This window comes from Coregonus lavaretus (assembly GCF_964263955.1).
Source record: "Coregonus lavaretus genome assembly, chromosome: 10".
NCBI lineage: Eukaryota > Metazoa > Chordata > Actinopteri > Salmoniformes > Salmonidae > Coregonus > Coregonus lavaretus.
In genome coordinates, this window is record NC_139997.1 from 54,583,016 (window position 1) to 54,602,662 (window position 19,647).

Sequence of the window (19,647 nt, forward strand, 5' to 3'; positions counted from 1 at the left end):
CTCACTCTAATTGTTGCGTACATTCCTCTTTCATGCGGTCTATGCTGTCCGTGTGTATCTAACCTAACGTAGCAGGCGTAAAAGTGTATCCATCTCTGCCTGAGCCGGAAAAAACATGTGCAACGGATTACGGTCATTGCAGTCAATTACCACGTTTCTGCTCTGCACTAAGTTTAATATTTGCTTAATGAAAACTACAACTCCGTTCAGCCCAGCGTCCCACATAGTTCTTGAGTTGACTTCTCTCGTGAATGATTTCACAAAAAAACTAAACCATTATAAATGGAATTCCAAGTAATTGAACCAAACTTGGTCAATTAGTTATTTAATAACCAAAGAAAAAACTGAAATGTCGGTTAAATCGCACAGCACTAATATGCAGAAATTTCTGCCATTTCCTGGTTGCTAAAATTCTAATAGTTTTCCTAATTTCAGTTAATGTGACAAAAAAAGCACTGAGTGTAGAAAAGTAATATATATCCTAACATTGAGTTGCACCCCCTTTGGCCCTCAGAACAGCCTCAATTTGTCGGGGCATGGAATACAACGTGTCGAAAGCCTTCCACAGGGATGCCGGCCCACAGTTGTGTCAAGTTGGCTGGATGTCCTTTGGGTGGTGGACCATTATTGATACACAAGGGACACTGTTGAGTGTGAAAAACCCAGCAGCGTTGCAGTTCTTGACACACTCACACTGGTGAGCATGACACCTACTACCATACCCTGTTCAAAGGCACTTAAATATTTTGTCTTGTCCATTCACCCTCAATGGCACACATACACAATCCATGTCTCAAACATTCTTCTTTAACCGGTCTCCTCCCCTTCATCTACACTGATTGAAGTGGATTTATCAAGTGACATCAATAAGTAATCATAGCCTTCACCTGGTCACTCAGTCATGGAAAGAGCAGGTGTTCCTAATGTTTTGCACTCTGTAGTGTAGAGAAGCATTGTACCATCTAAACCGTGGTGAAATATATTTTCAATAACATTCTATTTTAAGCTATTTGGAACTGGTGTACAAAACCGAAAGTAAAAGATGCAAAAAATGAAACTTAACAGGAAGCATAGAAATACTGCACATAGAAAGAGATCTACTGCTTCTTAGACTTGCTTTCAATGAGAATGACAGATCTATAACTCATATTTCTGTGTATTTGGTCAGGTCGCCCCCCCCCCCCCAAAAAAAAAAAGTGCATTCGGAAAGTATTCAGACCACTTGAATTCTTCCACATTGTTACGTTACAGCCTAAAATGTATCAAATCAATCTACACACAATAACCCATAATGACAGAGCAAAAACAGGTTGTTAGAATTTTTTGCAAAAAAACCCTACTGAAATACCACATTTACATAAGTATTCAGACCCTTTACTCAGTACTTTGTTGAAGCACCATTGGCAGTTATTACAGCCTCTGGTTTTCTTGGTATGACGCTACAAGCTTGGCACACCTGTCCTGTTGGAAGGTGAACCATCGCCCCAGTCTGAGGTCCTGAGCAGGTTTTCATCAAGAATCTCTCTGTACTTTGCTCCGTTCATCGTTCCCTCGATCCTGACCAGTTTCCCAGTCCCTGCAGCTGAAAAACATTGCCACAGCATGATACTGCCACCACCATAATTCACTGTATGGATGGTGCCAGGTTTCCTCCAGACGTGACGCTTGGCATTCAGGCCAAAGAGTTGAATCTTGGTTTCATTAGACCAGAGAATCTTGTTTCTCATAGTCTGCGAGTCCTTTAGGTGCCTTTTGGCAAACTCCAAGCTGGCTGTCATGTGCCTTTTACTGAGGAGTGGCTTCCGTCTGGCCACTCTACCATAAAGGCCTGATCAGTGGAGTGCTGCAGAGATGGTTGTCCTTCTGGAAGGCTCTCCAAGCTCCACAGAGGAACTATGGAGCTCTGTCAGAGTGACCATCAGGTTCTTGGTCACCTCCCTGACCAAGGTCCTTCTCCCCCGATTGCTCAGTTTGGCCGGGCGGCCAGCTCTAGGAAGAGTCTTGGTGGTTCCAAACTTCTTCCATTTAACCCTCCCGTTGTCCTAGGGTCAAAATGACCCGCCACTGTGTTGAACCAACTTTATTAAATTTTTATATTTTTGGGATCATTTGTGAGAAGGAGGCAGTGAGACTTTAAAGAAAGTATCACTGCCTCCTTCTCACAAATGATCCAAAAAATATACAAATTAAATAAAGTTGGTTCAACACAGTGGCGGGTCATTTTGACCCTAGGACAACGGGAGGGTTAAGAATGGAGGCCACTGTGTTCTTGGGAACCTTCAAGGTGGCAGAAATGTTTTGGTACCCTTCCCCAGATCTGTGCCTCGACAATCCTGTCTCTGAGCTCTACGGACAATTCCTTCGACCTTATGGCTTGGTTTTTGCTCTGACATGCACTGTCAACTGTGGGACCTTATATATACACAGATGTGTGCCTTTCCAAATCATGTCCAATCAATTGAATTTACCACAGGTGGACTCCAATCAAGTTGTAGAAAAATCTCAAGGATGATCAATGGAAACAGGATGCACCTGAGCTCAATTTCAAGTGTCATAGCAAAGGGTCTGAATAACTAATTGTTATATATAAATATAAATAACTTAGCAAACATGTTTTCGCTTTGTCATTATGTAGATTGATGAGGAAATTGTTTTATTTAATCCATTTTAGAATAAGGCTGTAACTTAACAAAATGTGGAAAAAGTCAAGGGGTCTGAATACTTTCCGAATGCACTGTATATCATTTTTCTTCTAAATAATTAATACTCTCGCAAGTAATCGAATACTACGACCGTTTGAATTTTCGAATAACCTAGCCCATCCCTAAAAGAAACACAGAGAGAAACATTGAAAGATTGACATCTCTATATAGTGACTTTCACATTAAGAATGAAGACCACACAGGCCGTGTTATGTTAATTGTTATGTGGTCTGACCTGGTATCTGTCCATGAGGGAGATGTCCTGCAGGCAGGCCTTGGCTGTGTTCTCCTCTGACATCAGAGTGGACAGCAGTGTCTCCTGCTCTTCCACATCCCCCTTCAGCCTCTCAATGTCCCGGTTCACGTTCTGCAGCCGGTTCCTGAGCTCAGGAAGCTCCTTCTCCTGCAGCTCAGCAATAGACTGCCTGGTGGTTACCACAGCACAGAACAGGGCCTGGGTTAGCTACTCATGTGGATCAACTGAGATGAGAGTAGCATATGGCTTAGGTGGAGAAAAGGTTAAGATAATGGGCCATGAGTGGCGCAGCGGTCTAAGGCACTGCATCTCAGTGCTTGAGGCGTCACTACAGACCCCTTGGTTCGATTCCAGGCTGTATCACAACCGGTCGTGATTGGGAGTCCCATAGGGCGGCACACAATTAGCCCAGTGTTTTCCGGGTTTGGCCGGTGTAGGCCGTCATTGTAAATAAGAATTTGTTCTTAACTGACTTGCCTAGTTAAATAAAGGTAAAATAAAATAAAATGAGCAGTGGAGCAGGACATTTACAACAGTTTTGAGTGATATTTTTTTGCCCCAGTCAAACAGCAGCAAGCCATACAAAATGACATATCATATGGTTTTTACTTTCAAATCCATCTATTATGAAGTACCAGAACATGATCCTCTCTCACAGGTTATGTGCAGCGGCTGCCTGATCAAGATGTGTGCCTCCCCTTTGTACGGGCATCCACTACCATCTAGTGGAAGAAAACTACAATTGCAACCTAATCCACACCTATCCTCTCCAATGAAAATGCACAAGCAGTAAGTACTCCCCCGATCCATTCTGACCTGACAGGTTTGAGAGCCATCATGTCGTCCTTCCTCCTCTCCTTCCTCTTCAGGTCCTGCTCTGTGTTCTTCAGCTTGTCAGGGACCAGGCGCAGCTTGGACTGCATGTCGTTGATGACGTCCTGGAGCTCGGCCTCCGAGGGGAAGATGCGCTGGCACACGGGGCAGCAGGGCTCGCCCTCCTCTGTCAGCTGACTGATGAACTGAGTGTACACGGCTGTGGCACCCGCCAGCATGGCTGAGCACACACACAGATAAGGTTCATAATATCTCTGACGTTATTCAAAACAGATCAAAAAATATATACACCTATATCCCCATGGCCGGCAACAAACACCTCACAGTTTAAGAGTAAGGGGATACATTTAAATCACAAAAGGCTACAATACCTCAGGTAGAAATTAAACCTCATATTCAACTTGTGGGCCTGTTAGTTACCTCTCTGCTTGGAGGTCTTCTCCAGGTCGTCCTGCAGCTTGCCCAGGTCCTGCTGGAAATCCTGACTGCCACACACGTTGAACATCTTCTCCTCATAGCTGGCCAGCTGCTGCTCCTTCCTCCTGATCTCTGCTGCGCAATGGCTCTTATTCTGCTCCCCCGACGCCAGCTCCTTACTGCAAGCACATTAGAGAGTCACATACACACTTCAGCACCTTCTTACTGCATCAACACGACCAGACAGAGCAGATACTGTATTCATTTGGCCATGTGTGACAGAAGCACTCACTTGAGCTTGGCCAGTTTCTCCCTGGTGGAGTTGATCTCTTTGGATTTGGTGTAGATCCAGTCCTCCAGCTCCCTCTTCTTAGGGAAGTGACCCAGCAGGGACACCAGATCCTCATTGTGCCTCGACTTGATCTTCCTCACCTGATCTTCTTTATCTGTCTGAGGGAGGGAAAGAGGGAAGGAAAGAGGCCCACAGGCTCACGTTACCACTGGCCAGGGTGAGTGACCTCTTGTTCCTTGTCATGGGTCAGGTTTGGGCCACAAACTAAACAATGAAGAGTACATCTTGTATACTCAGGTAGTTGTGTGTATACCGAAAGAAAACTAAATGCACACCTGCACAGGGCTCACTACATTTCTCACATCTCAATTGTGTAGATTGACAATCTTTTAAGCTGTATAATGGAATTTAGCATTTGCTGGCATCTTTTATTCTTGTTCTGAGCGGACACTACCTTATCCTTCTTGAGCATGTCCATCTGTGTGCGGGCGGTGGTGTGTGTGTTGAGGATCTCCATTTCCTGGTCCAGCCGGCGCTGTGTGCGGTCCAGCTCAGCTTTGTCCTTCTGGAGCTCCAGCACCTCGGCCTTCAGCCCGTCCACATTGGAGCTCTGCACCGCGCTGTCCAGCTCACGCTCCTGCAGACACACACAGGTATATCACGCACTACAGTTTCCCCAACTACTACTTAGAGGCAGGACTACTCTGGATGTTCCTTTGGTCGCCTAAGAAAACAATCTATGGGGACACTATCATTTAAACCCAGAAGTAAACCACATCTAATAAACAGTCAGTAACTTTATCTAAACACATTCACAGAGAAATACCTTTTTTCTCCTTTTCTAGAGCATACACGCATCCTCATAAAAAAACATTGATTTAAAAAAAGATGACATTGGCTATGTCCCAGATGGCACCCTATTCCCTCTATAGTGCAGTACGTTTGGAAGAGTTCACTACTACGATATGGGCCCTGGTCAAAAATAGTGCACTATCAAGGGAATAGGGTTTAGACATCTGTTGTGCTCCTACTGCTTTGGTGAGCTCTGTCTCCAGTTCCTGCAGCAGGGTGGAGGAGCCTTCCAGTCTCTGCAGTTCAGACTTGACGTTCCTCAGCTCCTGCTGCTTCTTGCTCTGCAGGCCTTTCTTCAGCTCCATGGTCCTCTCCAGACCAGTCTTCTTGTCTCGGATCTCATCGATGCTCTGCTGCTTCATGGCCTCCTTCTCTTGTATATCCCTCTGGAACACAGTTTGGAATATGGATGAATGAATGGCTTGGAAGAACATAGTTATTAAACATGAATAGGGCCAGGAGTCAGTTTAGGGTCAGTTTTCTGACCGTCAAAAACATAATCGAAACATGACCAATGGAACAGAGCTGTATCTTTCCAAACTTTGTGTAGACGGGACATTCTCTTACCATGACCTGGTTGGCGGCCTCCGTCTCCTGGTCGAGTCTCTCTTTGACCTGGCGGTTGAAGCTCTGCAGCTGTCTGTCATTGAAGGGGGACCGGTCGTAGCCCTCCATCTCCAGGTAGGCTGCCAGGGCTCTCACCTGGGAGTCACGGTTCTTCATGTTCTGAGCATGGCGATCAGCCTCCAGCTGGAGACGACCTTAATGGAGGAGAAAAACGCAACATGATCAATATCAGAGTAGCACCACTAACGATATTCAACATGATCTATTACGTTTATTGGTTGTGTGTGTAGACCAACATTGGTTAATTGGTTAACACAGCTAATTTAAATAATCAAAGCTTGATGAGTCGGTTATTCGAATCAGCTTTGTAGCGCTAGGGCATAAACCAAAACGTGCACCCGGGGGGCCCAAGGACAGAGTTCGGGACACCCTGGTTTAGTGCAGGGGTTTCCAACAGGTAGATTGTGAGCTACCAGTAGCTAGCAGCCCACCTATGTGTGGCTCGCCAATTCATTCTGAAAGTACATGCATTTTTTTATGTGTCCAATGCAAACTGTGATAAACATAAAGCTCCTGGCTACTGTAGTCCCGTGTGGCTCATTTGGTAGAGCATGGCACTTGTAACAACAGGGTTGTGGGTTCGATTCCCAAGGGGGACCAGCATGAAAATGTATGCTGTCACTACTGTAGTAGTTGCTCTGGATAAGAATGTCTGCTAAATGACTAAAATGTCATGTAAAATGTACTATCCAATCAAAGCCCCACTGACATTATTCCACCCCTGGTTAGCCACCATTGGCTTAAAAATACAAATGTAACAATATCTGCCAATTAATTTCCAGCAATATTGCCCCAGTTTGTCTGTTTGGTGCACGCACGGTTGTCTATCACTCCATGTATGTATGTATGTATGTATGTATGTATGTATGTATGTATGTATGTATGTATGTATGTATGTATGTATGTATGCATGTATGTATGTATGTATGTATGTATGTATATATATATATATATATATATATATATATATATATATATATATATATATATATATATATATATATATATATATATCTCTCCAGTTAGCGATGATCACCGTCTTTTGGGTGGTACAGACTTCCCCCAAAAACCTTCTCAATTAAAAATGTTTTGCATGTCAGCAATCAAAGTTCTCCAGATGTATAACTTTCAAAATACAGCCAGTATGATGCATTTTAGGGTGGAATTTCTCTTTAAGCATTGAAATGGACTCTTCCAACTTCCATTTTTTTTGTTTCTCTATGAATAATTGTAATATTGAGAATAAAACAGAAAAAAATGCTAAACCAGTACAACATACAACGGGGCCACCTTATAGTTATTTGACCAGGTATATTGACAGAAAATACATCTCTTGTACACCAAGCACCCGGGAAAGAGTTGCAGGGTAAAGGAAAGGAGAATAATGTGCCAATTTGAAAGCTATAAAAAAAACGAGTAGCTCGCGATAGAAAAAAACAATTGTAAGTAGCTCTCATACTAGAAAAGGTTGGAGACCCCTGGTCTAGCGCACCGATTAAGCAAATCATCAACACTGACAAGCTGAAATATAAAATGACTTAAATGCTACCATCATAGAACTCTTCATGGTTATATAGTATAGTCACTCCAATGTCACACCTTGTTCTACTAGAAGTTCGGACTTGAGGCGGTTGAGTCTCTGGCACTCTCTCACGGCTCGTTCCATCTCCCTCTGGCACTCTGTGAACCTCCTCTCCTTCTCCTTCACTGTCGTCTGGTGATTTTGGTACATCTCCTGCAGCTGCTCATCTGAGCCCTGGAACACCTGAGTCCGGCCAGGCATGCACACAACAGGGCTTCAGTTACACAGGCCGCACAGATGGTCTGGAACAGGTCTCGGACATGACAGGGACACAGCCATTAAGGATGATGGAAAGATGCATGAAAGGGAGAGAGTTCCAAAAATGTGTGACAATATATTTGTCTGAATAAAGATCTGTACTGTACCGACTTGTCATCTGTAAATTAAAACTGCAGAGTCCGATTCGTTATCTAATAGCGTGATGTATTGTTGTCTCTACCTTCTTGCCCTTTGTGCTGTTGTCTGTGCTCAATAATGTCTGTACCATGTCTTGTGCTGCTACCATGTTGTGCTGCTGCCATGTTGTGCTGCTGCCATGTGGTTTTCATGTTGGGTTGCTACCTTGCTGTGTTGTCATGTGTTGCTGCCATGCTATGTTGTTGTCTTAGGTCTCTCTATGTAGTGTTGTGTTGTCTCTCTTGTTGTGATGTGTGTTTGGTCCTATATTTATATTCATTTTCTAAATCCCAGCCCCCGTCCCCGCAGGAGGCCTTTTGGTAGGCCGTCATTGTAAATAAGAATTTGTTCTTAACTGACTTGCCTAGTTAAATAAAGGTTAAATACAAAATAAAAAGATTATAGTGCATTTCCTATACGTTAATTAAGCTCTTCTCAGAATGGACTATTGGTTCTTTGTTAGCAGGTGTTGGGCTCACAAGCACACTTAAAAAGGTGTTCTCCATTGATGAGAATGGAATAGTGCTCTACACCATGTTCCTGTGAAATGCGTCAGTCACACCTGCTCCATTTTCTCCTCCAGTTCCTGGTTGTCTTCCTCCATCTGCCTCTTCCTGCTGTCTAAAGCCTTGATGTCATTATCGAGCTTCATCACTTTCCCCAGATTCTCATCAATGTCAACCAGTCGGTTCTGAAATAAAACAGGTAGAAATACTTAAATGACCTGTATAAATCTTCAGACTTTTTCGTCGCATGCCTACATTTTAATTGAGTTAACTATTTAGGAATTTTACTTTAAGTACCCTACTTTTAGATAGGACAAAAACAATTTGTTTAGCCTCTAAATTGGCTTCTAAATAACGCTCTATAAAACACTAATACAACATAAGGAGATGTACACCATTCATCTTGTCTAGAACAAATTCTCTATGGAATGAGGTCACACCTCCAGGGGTTCCATCTTGCTCTCAATCTTCTGTACGGCATCTTTGGAGGAGGCCAGCTGGGTCTCCTTGGTGGCAAGCAGCTCCCTGATCTCGAGGGCTTTCTCCTTGTTCAGCTTCAGGAACTTCAGCTCTACCTGGCACTCTCTCACCTCGGTAGACTGCTTGAGCCTCAGCTGCCTCAGTGTCTCCAGCACCTTGATGTACCTGACAGGGGGAGGGAGGGAGAATCGTTGGTTCACAGCTAAATCCTTTATATCCATCAGGGTTGGGGTTAATTCTACAAATTCTACTCTAATTAAATTACCTCTCCCTATAAATTCAATTTAATTCAATTCAAATTCCTCTCAATTCCAATGTTTGGTCAATTCAATAAATTACATTACCAATTCAATATTATCCCCAACAATTCCACTTATTCAAATGTAATTCCCTCAGGCGTTCAGACAGATCATGTCACGCTTCAAACAGCCTTGCTATGCTGGAAACAAACCCTGGAGTAAATGTTTGATAATTCGTGCATTAATTCCATTAACTGGGAAATGTACATATTGAATTCCAATTCAATTAATTTAGAAATATTCAAATTCCAATTCAACAGTTCAAACTGTCTAATTCCAATTCCATTACTTAAAGATTGTTGAAATTCAAATTGAATTACTTAAATTATTCACTTCATAAGTGAATTCAAGAATTGAATAAGAATTTCAAATTAAATTCCCTGGTCACTGAGTAAAGCAATACTAACCACAGACAAAATACAGAGAAAAGACAGTTCTGATAAAATGGGCAGTTGTGTGACTCTGAACAGCACTACTCGATGAGTACCTTGTGGCTGAGAAGATTGCATCAAATTTGGACTTGAGGGGCTTCCCTTCCCCCAGGGGCCAGTTAGACTCCTCTTGGTGACAGAAGATGACATGGTCGAGGACAGCTTTGGACACACCCAGCGCTGAGATCATCTCTCTGTCCAGCTCTGCACACTTAGAGCTCAGGCTCACCTTATCTCCATGCCTGGGACAGCATCAAAGTTTAAAGGCCCAGTGCAGTCAAAAACACACACATATACATACATACATATACACACATATATATATATATATATATACACACACAGTACCAGTCAAAAGTTTGGACACACCTACTCATTCCAGGGTTTTCTTTATTTTTACAATTTTCCACACTGTATAATAATAGTGAAGACATCAACACTATGAAATAAAACATATGGAATCATGTAGTAACCAAAAAAGTGTTAAACAAATAAAAATATATTTTATATTTGAGATTCTTCAAAGTAGCCATCTCTTTCATCGTTACCCAATGCTTAGGTGTCCCTCCACTGCACTCATATCCTTCCATATCCTTGTCTGTACATAATGCCCTGAATCTATTCTACAACGCCTGGAATTCTGCCCCTTTTATTCTCTGTACCCAACGCACTAGAAGACCAGTTCTTAAAGCCTTTAGCCGTATCCTTATTATTTTCCTCCTCTGTTGATGTAGAGGTTAACCCAGGCCCTGTAGCCCCAAGTATCACTCCTACTCCCCAGGCGCTATCATTTGTTGACTTCTGTAACCGTAAAAGCCTTGGTTTCTTACATGTTAACATCAGAAGCCTCCTCCCCAAGTTTGAGTTGTTCACTGCGTTAGCACACTCTGCCAACCCTGATGTTCTAGCAGTGTCTGAATCCTGGCTTAGGAAGGCCACCAAAAATTCAGAAATGTCAATCCCGAACTACAACATTTTCCGTCTAGATAGAACTGCCAAAGGGGGTGGAGTTGCAATCTACTGTAGAGATAGCCTGCAGAGCTCTATCATACTTTATTTTTAATTTTTTAATTTTATTTATTTCACCTTTATTTAACCAGGTAAACCAGTTGAGAACAAGTTCTCATTTACAACTGCGACCTGGCCAAGATAAAGCAAAGCAGTGCGATAAAAACAACACAGAGTTACATATGGGGTAAAACAAAAAGTCAAAAAAAAAAAAATACAACAGAAATACATATATATACAGTGTGTGCAAATTTAGCAAGTTATGGAGGTAAGGCAATAAAATAGGCTATAGTGCAAAATAATTACAATTAGTATTAACACTGGAATTATAGATGTGCAAGAGATGATGTGCAAATAGAGATACTGGGGTACAAATTAGAAAAATAAATAACAATATAGGGATGAGGTAGTTGGGCGGGCTAATTTCAGATGGGCTGTCTACAGGTGCAGTGATCGGTAAGGTGCTCTGACAACTGATGCTTAAAGTTAGTGAGGGAGATAAGTGTCTCCAGTTTCAGAGATTTTTGCAATTTGTTCCAGTCATTGGCAGCAGAGAACTGGAAGGAATTGCGGCCAAAGGAGGTGTTGGCTTTGGGGATGACCAGTGAGATATACCCGCTGGAGCGCAGACTACGGGTGGGTGTTGCTATGGTGACCAATGAGCTAAGATAAGGCGGGGATTTGCCTAGCAGTGATTTATAGATGGCCTGGAGCCAGTGGGTTTGGCGACGAATATGTAGTGAGGACCAGCCAACAAGAGCGTACAGGTCACAGTGGTGGGTATTATATGGGGCTTTGGAGACAAAACGGATGGCACTGTGATAGACTACATCCAATTTGCTGAGTAGAGTGTTGGAGGCTATTTTGTAAATGACATCGCCGAAGTCAAGGATCGGTAGGATAGTCAGTTTTACGAGGGCATGTTTGGCAGCATGAGTGAAGGAGGCTTTGTTGCGAAATAGGAAACCGATTCTAGATTTAACTTTGGATTGGAGATTCTTAATGTGAGTCTGGAAGGAGAGTTTACAGTCTAACCAGACACCTAGATATTTGTAGTTGTCCACATACTCTAGGTCAGACCCGTCGAGTGTAGTGATTCTAGTCGGGTGGGCGGGTGCAAGCAGCGTTCGGTTGAAGAGCATGCATTTAGTTTTGCTAGTGTTTAAGAGCAGTTGGAGGCTACTGAAGGAGTGTTGTATGGAATTGAAGCTCGTTTGGAGGTTTGTTAACACAGAGTCCAATGAAGGGCCAGATGTATACAAAATGGTGTTGTCTGCGTAGAGGTGGATCAGAGAGTCACCAGCAGCAAGAGCGACGTCATTGATATACACAGAGAAAAGAGTCGGCCCAAGAATTGAACCCTGTGGCACCCCCATAGAGACTGCCATAGGTCCAGACAACAGGCCCTCCGATTTGACACATTGAACTCTATCTGAGAAGTAGTTGGTGAACCAGGAGAGGCAGTCATTTGAGAAACCAAGGCTATTTAGTCTGCCAATAAGAATGTGGTGGTTGACAGAGTCGAAAGCCTTGGCCAGGTCAATGAAAACGGCTGCACAGTACTGTCTATTATCGATCGCGGTTATAATATCGTTTAGGACCTTGAGCGTGGCTGAAGTGCACCCATGACCAACTCGGAAACCGGATTGCATAGCGGAGAAGGTACGGTGGGATTCGAAATAGTCGGTGATCTGTTTGTTGACTTGGCTTTCAAAAACTTTTGAAAGGCAGGGCAGGATGGATATGGGTCTGTAACAGTTTGGATCTAGAGTGTCACCCCCTTTGAAGAGGGGGATGACCGTGGCAGCTTTCCAATCTCTGGGGATCTCAGACGTTACGAAAGAGAGGTTGAACAGGCTAGTAATAGGGGTTGCGACAATTTCGGCGGCTAGTTTTAGAAAGAAAGGGTCCAGATTGTCTAGCCCAGATGATTTGTAGGGGTCCAGATTTTGCAGCTCTTTCAGAACATCAGCTGTCTGGATTTGTGTGAAGGAGAAGCGGGGGGGGCATGGGCAAGTTGCAGCGGAGGGTGCAGAGCTGGTGGCCGGGGTAGTGGTAGCCAGGTGGAAAGCATGGCCAGCCGTAGCAAAATGCTTGTTGAAATTCTCGATTATTGTAGATTTATCGGTGGTGATAGTGTTTCCTAGCCTCAGTGCAGTGGGCAGCTGGGAGGAAGTGCTCTTATTTTCCATGGACTTTACAGTGTCCCAAAACTTTTTGGAGTTAGTGCTACAGGATGAAAATTTCTGTTTGAAAAAGTTAGCCTTTGCTTTCCTAACTGCTTGTGTATATTGGTTCCTAACTTCCCTGAAAAGTTGCATATCGCGGGGGCTATTTGATGCTAATGCAGTACGCCACAGGATGTTTTTGTGCTGGTCAAGGGCAGTCAAGTCTGAGGAGAACCAGGGGCTATATCTGTTCTTAGTTCTGTATTTTTTGAATGGGGCATGTCTATTTAAGATTGATAGGAAATTACTTTTAAAGAACAACCAGGCATCCTCTACTGACGGAATGAGATCTATATCCATCCAGGATACCTGGGCCAGGTCAATTAGGAAGGCCTGCTCGCTGAAGTGTTTTTGGGAGCGTTTGACAGTGATGAGGGGTGGTCGTTTGACCGCGGACCCGTTACGGACGCAGGCAATAAGGCAGTGATCACTGAGATCCTGGTTGAAGACAGCGGAGGAGTATTTAGAGGGTAAGTTAGTCAGGATGATATCTATGAGGGTACCCATGTTTACGGATTTAGGGTTGTACCTGGTAGGTTCGTTGATAATTTGTGTGAGATTGAGGGCATCTAGTTTAGATTGTAGGATGGCCGGGGTGTTAAGCATATCCCAATTTAGGTCACCAAGCAGTACGAACTCTGAGGATAGATGGGGGGCAATCAATTCACATATGGTGTCCAGGGCACAGCTGGGGGCTGAGGGGGGTCTGTAGCAAGTGGCAACAGTGAGAGATTTATTTCTGGAAAGGTGGATTTTTAGAAGTAGAAGCTCAAACTGTTTGGGCACAGACCTGGATAGTATGATAGAGCTCTGCAGGCTATCTCTACAGTAGATTGCAACTCCACCCCCTTTGGCAGTTCTATCTAGACGGAAAATGTTATAGTTGGGGATGGAAATTTCAGAATTTTTGGTGGCCTTCCTAAGCCAGGATTCAGACACTGCTAGAACATCAGGGTTGGCGGAGTGTGCTAACGCAGTGAATAACTCAAACTTAGGAAGGAGGCTTCTGATATTTATGTGCAGAAAACCAATACTTTTACGGTTACAGAAGTCAACAAATGATAGCTCCTGGGGAGTAGGAGTGATACTGGGGGCTGCAGGGCCTGGGTTAGCCTCTACATCACCAGAGGAACAGAGGAGGACTAGAATAAGGATACGACTAAAGGCTTTAAGAACTGGTCTTCTAGTGCGTTGGGTACATAGAATAAAGGGGGCAGTTCTCCGGGCGTTGTAGAAAAGATTCAGGGCATTATGTACAGAAAAGGATATGGAAGGATATGAGTACAGTTCAGGTAACCCTAAGCGTTGGGTAACAATGAAAGAGATAGCGTCATTGGAGGCACCGATTGAGCCGGTCTCGGCGTGTATAGGGGGTGGAACAAAGGAACTATATGAGGCAGTTTGAGAGGGACTAGGGGTTCTACAATGAAATTGTATAATAAGAACTAACCCAAACAGCAATAGGCAAGGCATAATTGACATGGGAAATAGCGATAACGTTTGGGCTAAGACTAAACAGAATAAACAGGACAGGGTATCGTGTAAAGGAACAGTCCAGCAGGCATCAGCTGTGCAGCTGAGTGATCGTAAGGTCCAGTGAACAGCAATATGTGAGTCCGAGAGCAGTTCAAATTGGTGCTTCAGCACAGCTAGCAGGGAGCACAGTTGTAGTTTGCGTGTACTAGCGGGCCGGGGCTGGCAGATGGATCTTCGTGGTCGTCGCAACTGGAAGCCTGATGAAACCACATCAGACTATTTAGTCGGCAAACCAGTCGTGTTGGATCGGCGGGGCTCAGTGTTAACACTAGGAGGTCGCGTCCGGTTGACAGAGAGGTAGATAGCCAGGAGATGGGCCTGAGGCTAGCTCAGGGCTAACTGGTGCTTGCTATAGGGCAATGGTAAATCAGCCACAACAGGTTGCAGCTAGCTAGCTGGTTGTGATGATCCGGCGCTAGGGTCCAGTGATTCCGGCAGAAAGTCCAATAAGCTCTGGGTCGATAGCACGCTGGGTCGATAGCACGCTGTGCAGACTGGCCGACGAATTGTCCAGGCTAGAGCTAGAGCTGGCTGGTGGATAGTGTAGGCCACGGACAGTGGGGAAGACGCTAACGGTGACTAATAACAGGTAGCCATTTAGTTGCGGCAACACTAGTATCAGCTTACGGTTCTTGATGAAAGTTATAAAGAAATAATAGAATCCTTTCCACGTTGGGTGAGGCGGGTTGCAGGAAAGTATATTTAGTTAAAGAATGAGAAGTAAAAATTAAGAGATATATACAAAAAAAACAAGAAACGGGATATTTACACAGGACGATGAAATAAAGCGACCGCACTGCTACGCCATCTTGGATCTACTATCCAGGTCTGTGCCCAAACAGTTTGAGCTTCTACTTCTAAAAATCCACCTTTCCAGAAATAAGTCTCTCACTGTTGCCGCTTGCTACAGACCCCCCTCAGCCCCCAGTTGTGCCCTGGACACCATATGTGAATTGCTTGCCCCCATCTATCCTCAGAGTTCGTACTGCTTGGTGACCTAAACTGGGATATGCTTAACACCCCGGCCGTCCTACAATCTAAACTAGATGCCCTCAATCTCACATAAACTATCAAGGAACCTACCAGGTACAACCCTAAATCCATAAACATGGGCACCCTCATAGATATCATCCTGACTAATTTACCCTCTAAATACACCTTCGCTGTCTTCAACCAGGATCTCAGTGATCACTGCCTCATTGCCTGCGTCCATAATGGGTCCGCGGTCAAACGACCACCCCTCATCACTGTCAAACGCTCCCTAAAACACCTCAGCAAGCAGGCCTTTCTAATTGACCTGGCCCGGGTATCCTGGATGGATAATGACCTCATTCCGTCAGTAGAGGATGCCTGGATGTTCTTCAAAAGTGCTTTCCTCTCCATCTTAAATAAGCATGCCCCATTCAAAAAATTCAGAACTAAGAACAGATATAGCCCCTGGTTCACCCCAGACTTGACTGCTCTTGACCAGCACAAAAACATCCTGTGGCGTACTGCATTAGCATCCAACAGCCCCCGCGATTTGCAACTTTTCAGGGAAGTCAGGAACCAATATACACAATCAGTTAGGAAAGCTTTTCAAACTGAAATTTGCATCCTGTAGCACTAACTCTAAAACGTTTTGGGACACTGTAAAATCCATGGAGAATAAGAGCACCTCCTCCCAGCTACCCACTGCACTGAGGCTAGGAAACACTGTCATCACCGATAAATCTACGATAATTTCAATAAGCATTTTGCTATGGCTGGCTATGCTTTCCACCTGGCTACCCCTACCCCGGCCACCAGCTCTGCACCCTCCGCTGCAACTTGCCCATGCCCCCCCCCCTCCCCTCTCCTTCACCCAAATTCAGATAGCTGATGTCCTGAAAGACCTGAAAAATCTGGACCCCTACAAATCAGCTGGGCTAGACAATCTGGACCCTTCCTTTCTAAAATTAGCCGCCGAAATTGTCGCAACCCCTATTACTAGCCTGTTCAACCTCTCTTTCGTATCGTCTGAGATCCCCAGAGATTGGAAAGCTGCCGCGGTCATCCCCCTCTTCAAAAGGGGTTGACACTCTAGATCCAAACTGTTACAGACCTATATCCATCCTGCCCTGCCTTTCAAAAGTATTTGAAAGCCAAGTTAACAAACAGATCACCGACCATTTTGAATCCCACCGTACCTTCTCCGCTATGCAATCTGGTTTCCGAGCTGGTCATGGGTGCACCTCAGCCACGCTCAAGGTCCTAAACGATACAATAACCGCGATTGATAAAAGACAGTACTGTGCAGCTGTCTTCATCGACCTGGCCAAGGCTTTTGACTCACTGCATTCTTATTGGCAGACTAATTAGCCTTGGTTTCTCAAATGACTGCCTCGCCTGGTTCACCAACTACTTCTCAGATAGAGTTAAATGTGTCAAATCAGAGGGCCGGTTGTCTGGACCTCTGGCAGTCTATGGGGGTGCCACAGGGTTCAATTCTCGGGCCGACTCTATTCTCTGTGTATATCAATGATGTCGCTCTTGCTGCTGGTGACTCTCAGATCCACCTCTACGCAGACGACACCATTTTGTATACATCTGGCCCTTCATTGGACACTTAAACCTCCAAACGAGCTTCAATGCCATACAACACTCCTTCAATGGCCTCCAACTGCTCTTAAACGCTAGTAAAACTAAATGCATGCTCTTCAATCGAACGCTGCTTGCACCTGCCCGCCCGACTAGAATCACTACTCTCAGCGGGTCTGACTTAGAATATGTGGACAACTACAAATACCTAGATGTCTGGTTAGACTGTAAACTCTCCTTCCAGACTCACATTAAGCATCTCCAATCCAAAGTTAAATCTAGAATCGGCTTCCTATTTCGCAACAAAGCCTCCTTCACTCATGCTGCTAAACATGCCCTCGTAAAACTGACTATCCTACCGATCCTTGACTTCGGCGATGTAATTTACAAAATAGCTTCCAACACTCTACTCAGCAAATTGGATGTAGTCTATCACAGTGCCATCCGTTTTGTCACCAAAGCCCCATATACTATCCACCATTGTGACCTGTACGCTCTCGTTGTCTGGCTCTCACTACATATTCGTCGCCAAACCCACTGGCTCCAGGTCATCTATAAATCACTTCTAGGCAAATCCCTGCCTTATCTTAGTTCATTGGTCACCATAGCAACACCCACCCGTAGTATGCGTTCCAGCAGGTATATCTCACTGGTCATCCCCAAAGCCAACACCTCCTTTGGCCGCCATTCCTTCCAGTTCTCTGCTGCAAATGACTGGAACGAACTGCAAAAATCTCTGAAGCTGGAGACACTTATCTCCCTCACTATCTTTAACCATCAGTTGTCAGAGCAGCTTACCGATCACTGCACCTGTACACAGCCCATCTGTAATTAGCCCGCCCAACTACCTCATCCCCATATTGTTATTTATTTTGCACATTTGCACACCAGTATCTATTTGCACATCTATCACTCCAGTGTTAATACTAAATTGTAATTATTTTGCACTATGGCCTATTTATTGCCTTACCTCCATAACTTACTACATTTGCACACACTGTATATAGATTTTCTATTGTGTTATTGACTGTACGTTTTGTTTATTCCATATGTAACTCAGTGTTGTTGTTGTTTTTAAAATCACACTGCTTTGCTTTATCTTGGCCAGGTTGCAGTTGTAAATGAGAACTTATTCTCAACTGGCTTACCTGGTTAAATAAAGGCTAAACATTTTTTTTTTTTTAAAGCAACACTTTGACTTGATATCAGCTTTGCACACGCTTGGCATTCTCTCAACCAGCTTCATGAGGTAGTCACCTGGAATGCATTTCAATTAACAGGTGTGCCTTGCTAAAAGTTAATTTGTGGAATTTATTTCCTTCTTTATGCGTTTGAGCCAATCAGTTGTGTTGTGACAAGGTAGGGGTGGTATACAGAAGATAGCCCTATTTGGTAAAATACCAAGTCCACATTATGGCAAGAACAGCTCAAATAAGCAAAGAGAAACAACAGTCCATCATTACATTAAGACAAAGGTCAGTCAATCCTGAAAATGTCAAGAACTTAAAGTTTCTTCAAGTGCAGTCGCAAAAACAATCAAGACCTATGATGAAACTGGCTCTCATGAGGACCGCCACAGGAAAGGAAGAACTAGAGTTACCTCTGCTGCAGAGGATAAGTTCATTAGAGTTTCCAGCCTCAGATTGCAGCCCAAATAAATGCTTCACAGAGTTCAAGTAACAGACATCTCAACATCAACTTTTCAGAGGAGACTGCGTGAATCAGGCCTTCATGGTCAAATTGCTGTAAAGAAACCACTAAAGGCCACCAATAAGAAGAAGAGACTTGCTTGGGCCAAGAAACACAAGAAATTGACATTAGACCGGTGGAAATCTGTCCTTTGGTCTGATGAGTCCAAATTTGAGATATTTGGTTCCAACTGCCGTGGCTTTGTGAGACGCAGAGTAGGTGAACGGATGATCTCCGCATGTGTGGTTCCCACCATGAAGCATGGAGGTGGTGGTGTGATGGTGCTTTGCTGGTGACACTCAGTGATTTATTTAGAATTCAAGGCACACTTAACCAGCATGGCTACCACAGCATTCTGCAGTGATACGCCATCCTATCTGGTTTGGGCTTAGTGGGACTATCATTTGTTTTTCAACAGGACAATGACCCAACACACCTCCAGGCTGTGTAAGGGCTATTTAACCAAGAAGGAGAGTGATTGAGTGCTGCATCAGATGACCTGGCCTCCACAACATTTTTACATTTAAGTAATTTAGCAGACGCTCTTATCCAGAGCGACTTACAGTTAGTGAGTGCATACATTATTATTATTTTTATTTTATTTTTTCCATACCCCCGTGGGAATCAAACCCACAACCCTGGCGTTGCAAACGCCATGCTCTACCAACTGAGCTACATCCCTGCCGGCCATTCCCTCCCCTACCCTAGACGACGCTGGGCCAATTGTGCGCCGCCCCATGGGTCTCCCGGTCACGGCCGGCTACGAGAGCCGTGACCGCGAGAGCTGTGACCGCGATGAAGTGAAGGAAAAGCACCAAACAAGTGCTCAGCATATGTGGGAACTCCTTCAAGACTGTTGGAAAAGCATTCCAGGTGAAGCTGGTTGAGAGAATGCCAAGAGTGTGCAAAGATGTTATCAAGGCAAAGGGTGGCTACTTTGAAGAATCTCAAAT

General features: G+C 44.2%; 1 protein-coding gene across 2 annotated transcripts in view; it reads right to left on the reverse strand.

The window, feature by feature from the left end:
* The window catches only part of rad50 (RAD50 homolog, double strand break repair protein), a 40,977-nt gene that overhangs the window by 13,067 nt on the left and 8,263 nt on the right, over window positions 1-19,647 (reverse strand). For both annotated transcript variants that reach the window (XM_084170629.1, XM_084170630.1), the window contains exons 5-15: window positions 9,731-9,916; window positions 8,905-9,109; window positions 8,521-8,649; window positions 7,580-7,745; window positions 5,921-6,114; window positions 5,533-5,739; window positions 4,956-5,138; window positions 4,502-4,659; window positions 4,213-4,388; window positions 3,775-4,012; window positions 2,938-3,127 (exon numbers count right to left, since the gene is read on the reverse strand). In XM_084170629.1, the coding sequence (XP_084026755.1) occupies window positions 2,938-3,127; window positions 3,775-4,012; window positions 4,213-4,388; window positions 4,502-4,659; window positions 4,956-5,138; window positions 5,533-5,739; window positions 5,921-6,114; window positions 7,580-7,745; window positions 8,521-8,649; window positions 8,905-9,109; window positions 9,731-9,916 (2,032 nt within the window). The remainder of the gene's footprint in view (window positions 1-2,937; window positions 3,128-3,774; window positions 4,013-4,212; window positions 4,389-4,501; window positions 4,660-4,955; window positions 5,139-5,532; window positions 5,740-5,920; window positions 6,115-7,579; window positions 7,746-8,520; window positions 8,650-8,904; window positions 9,110-9,730; window positions 9,917-19,647) is intronic.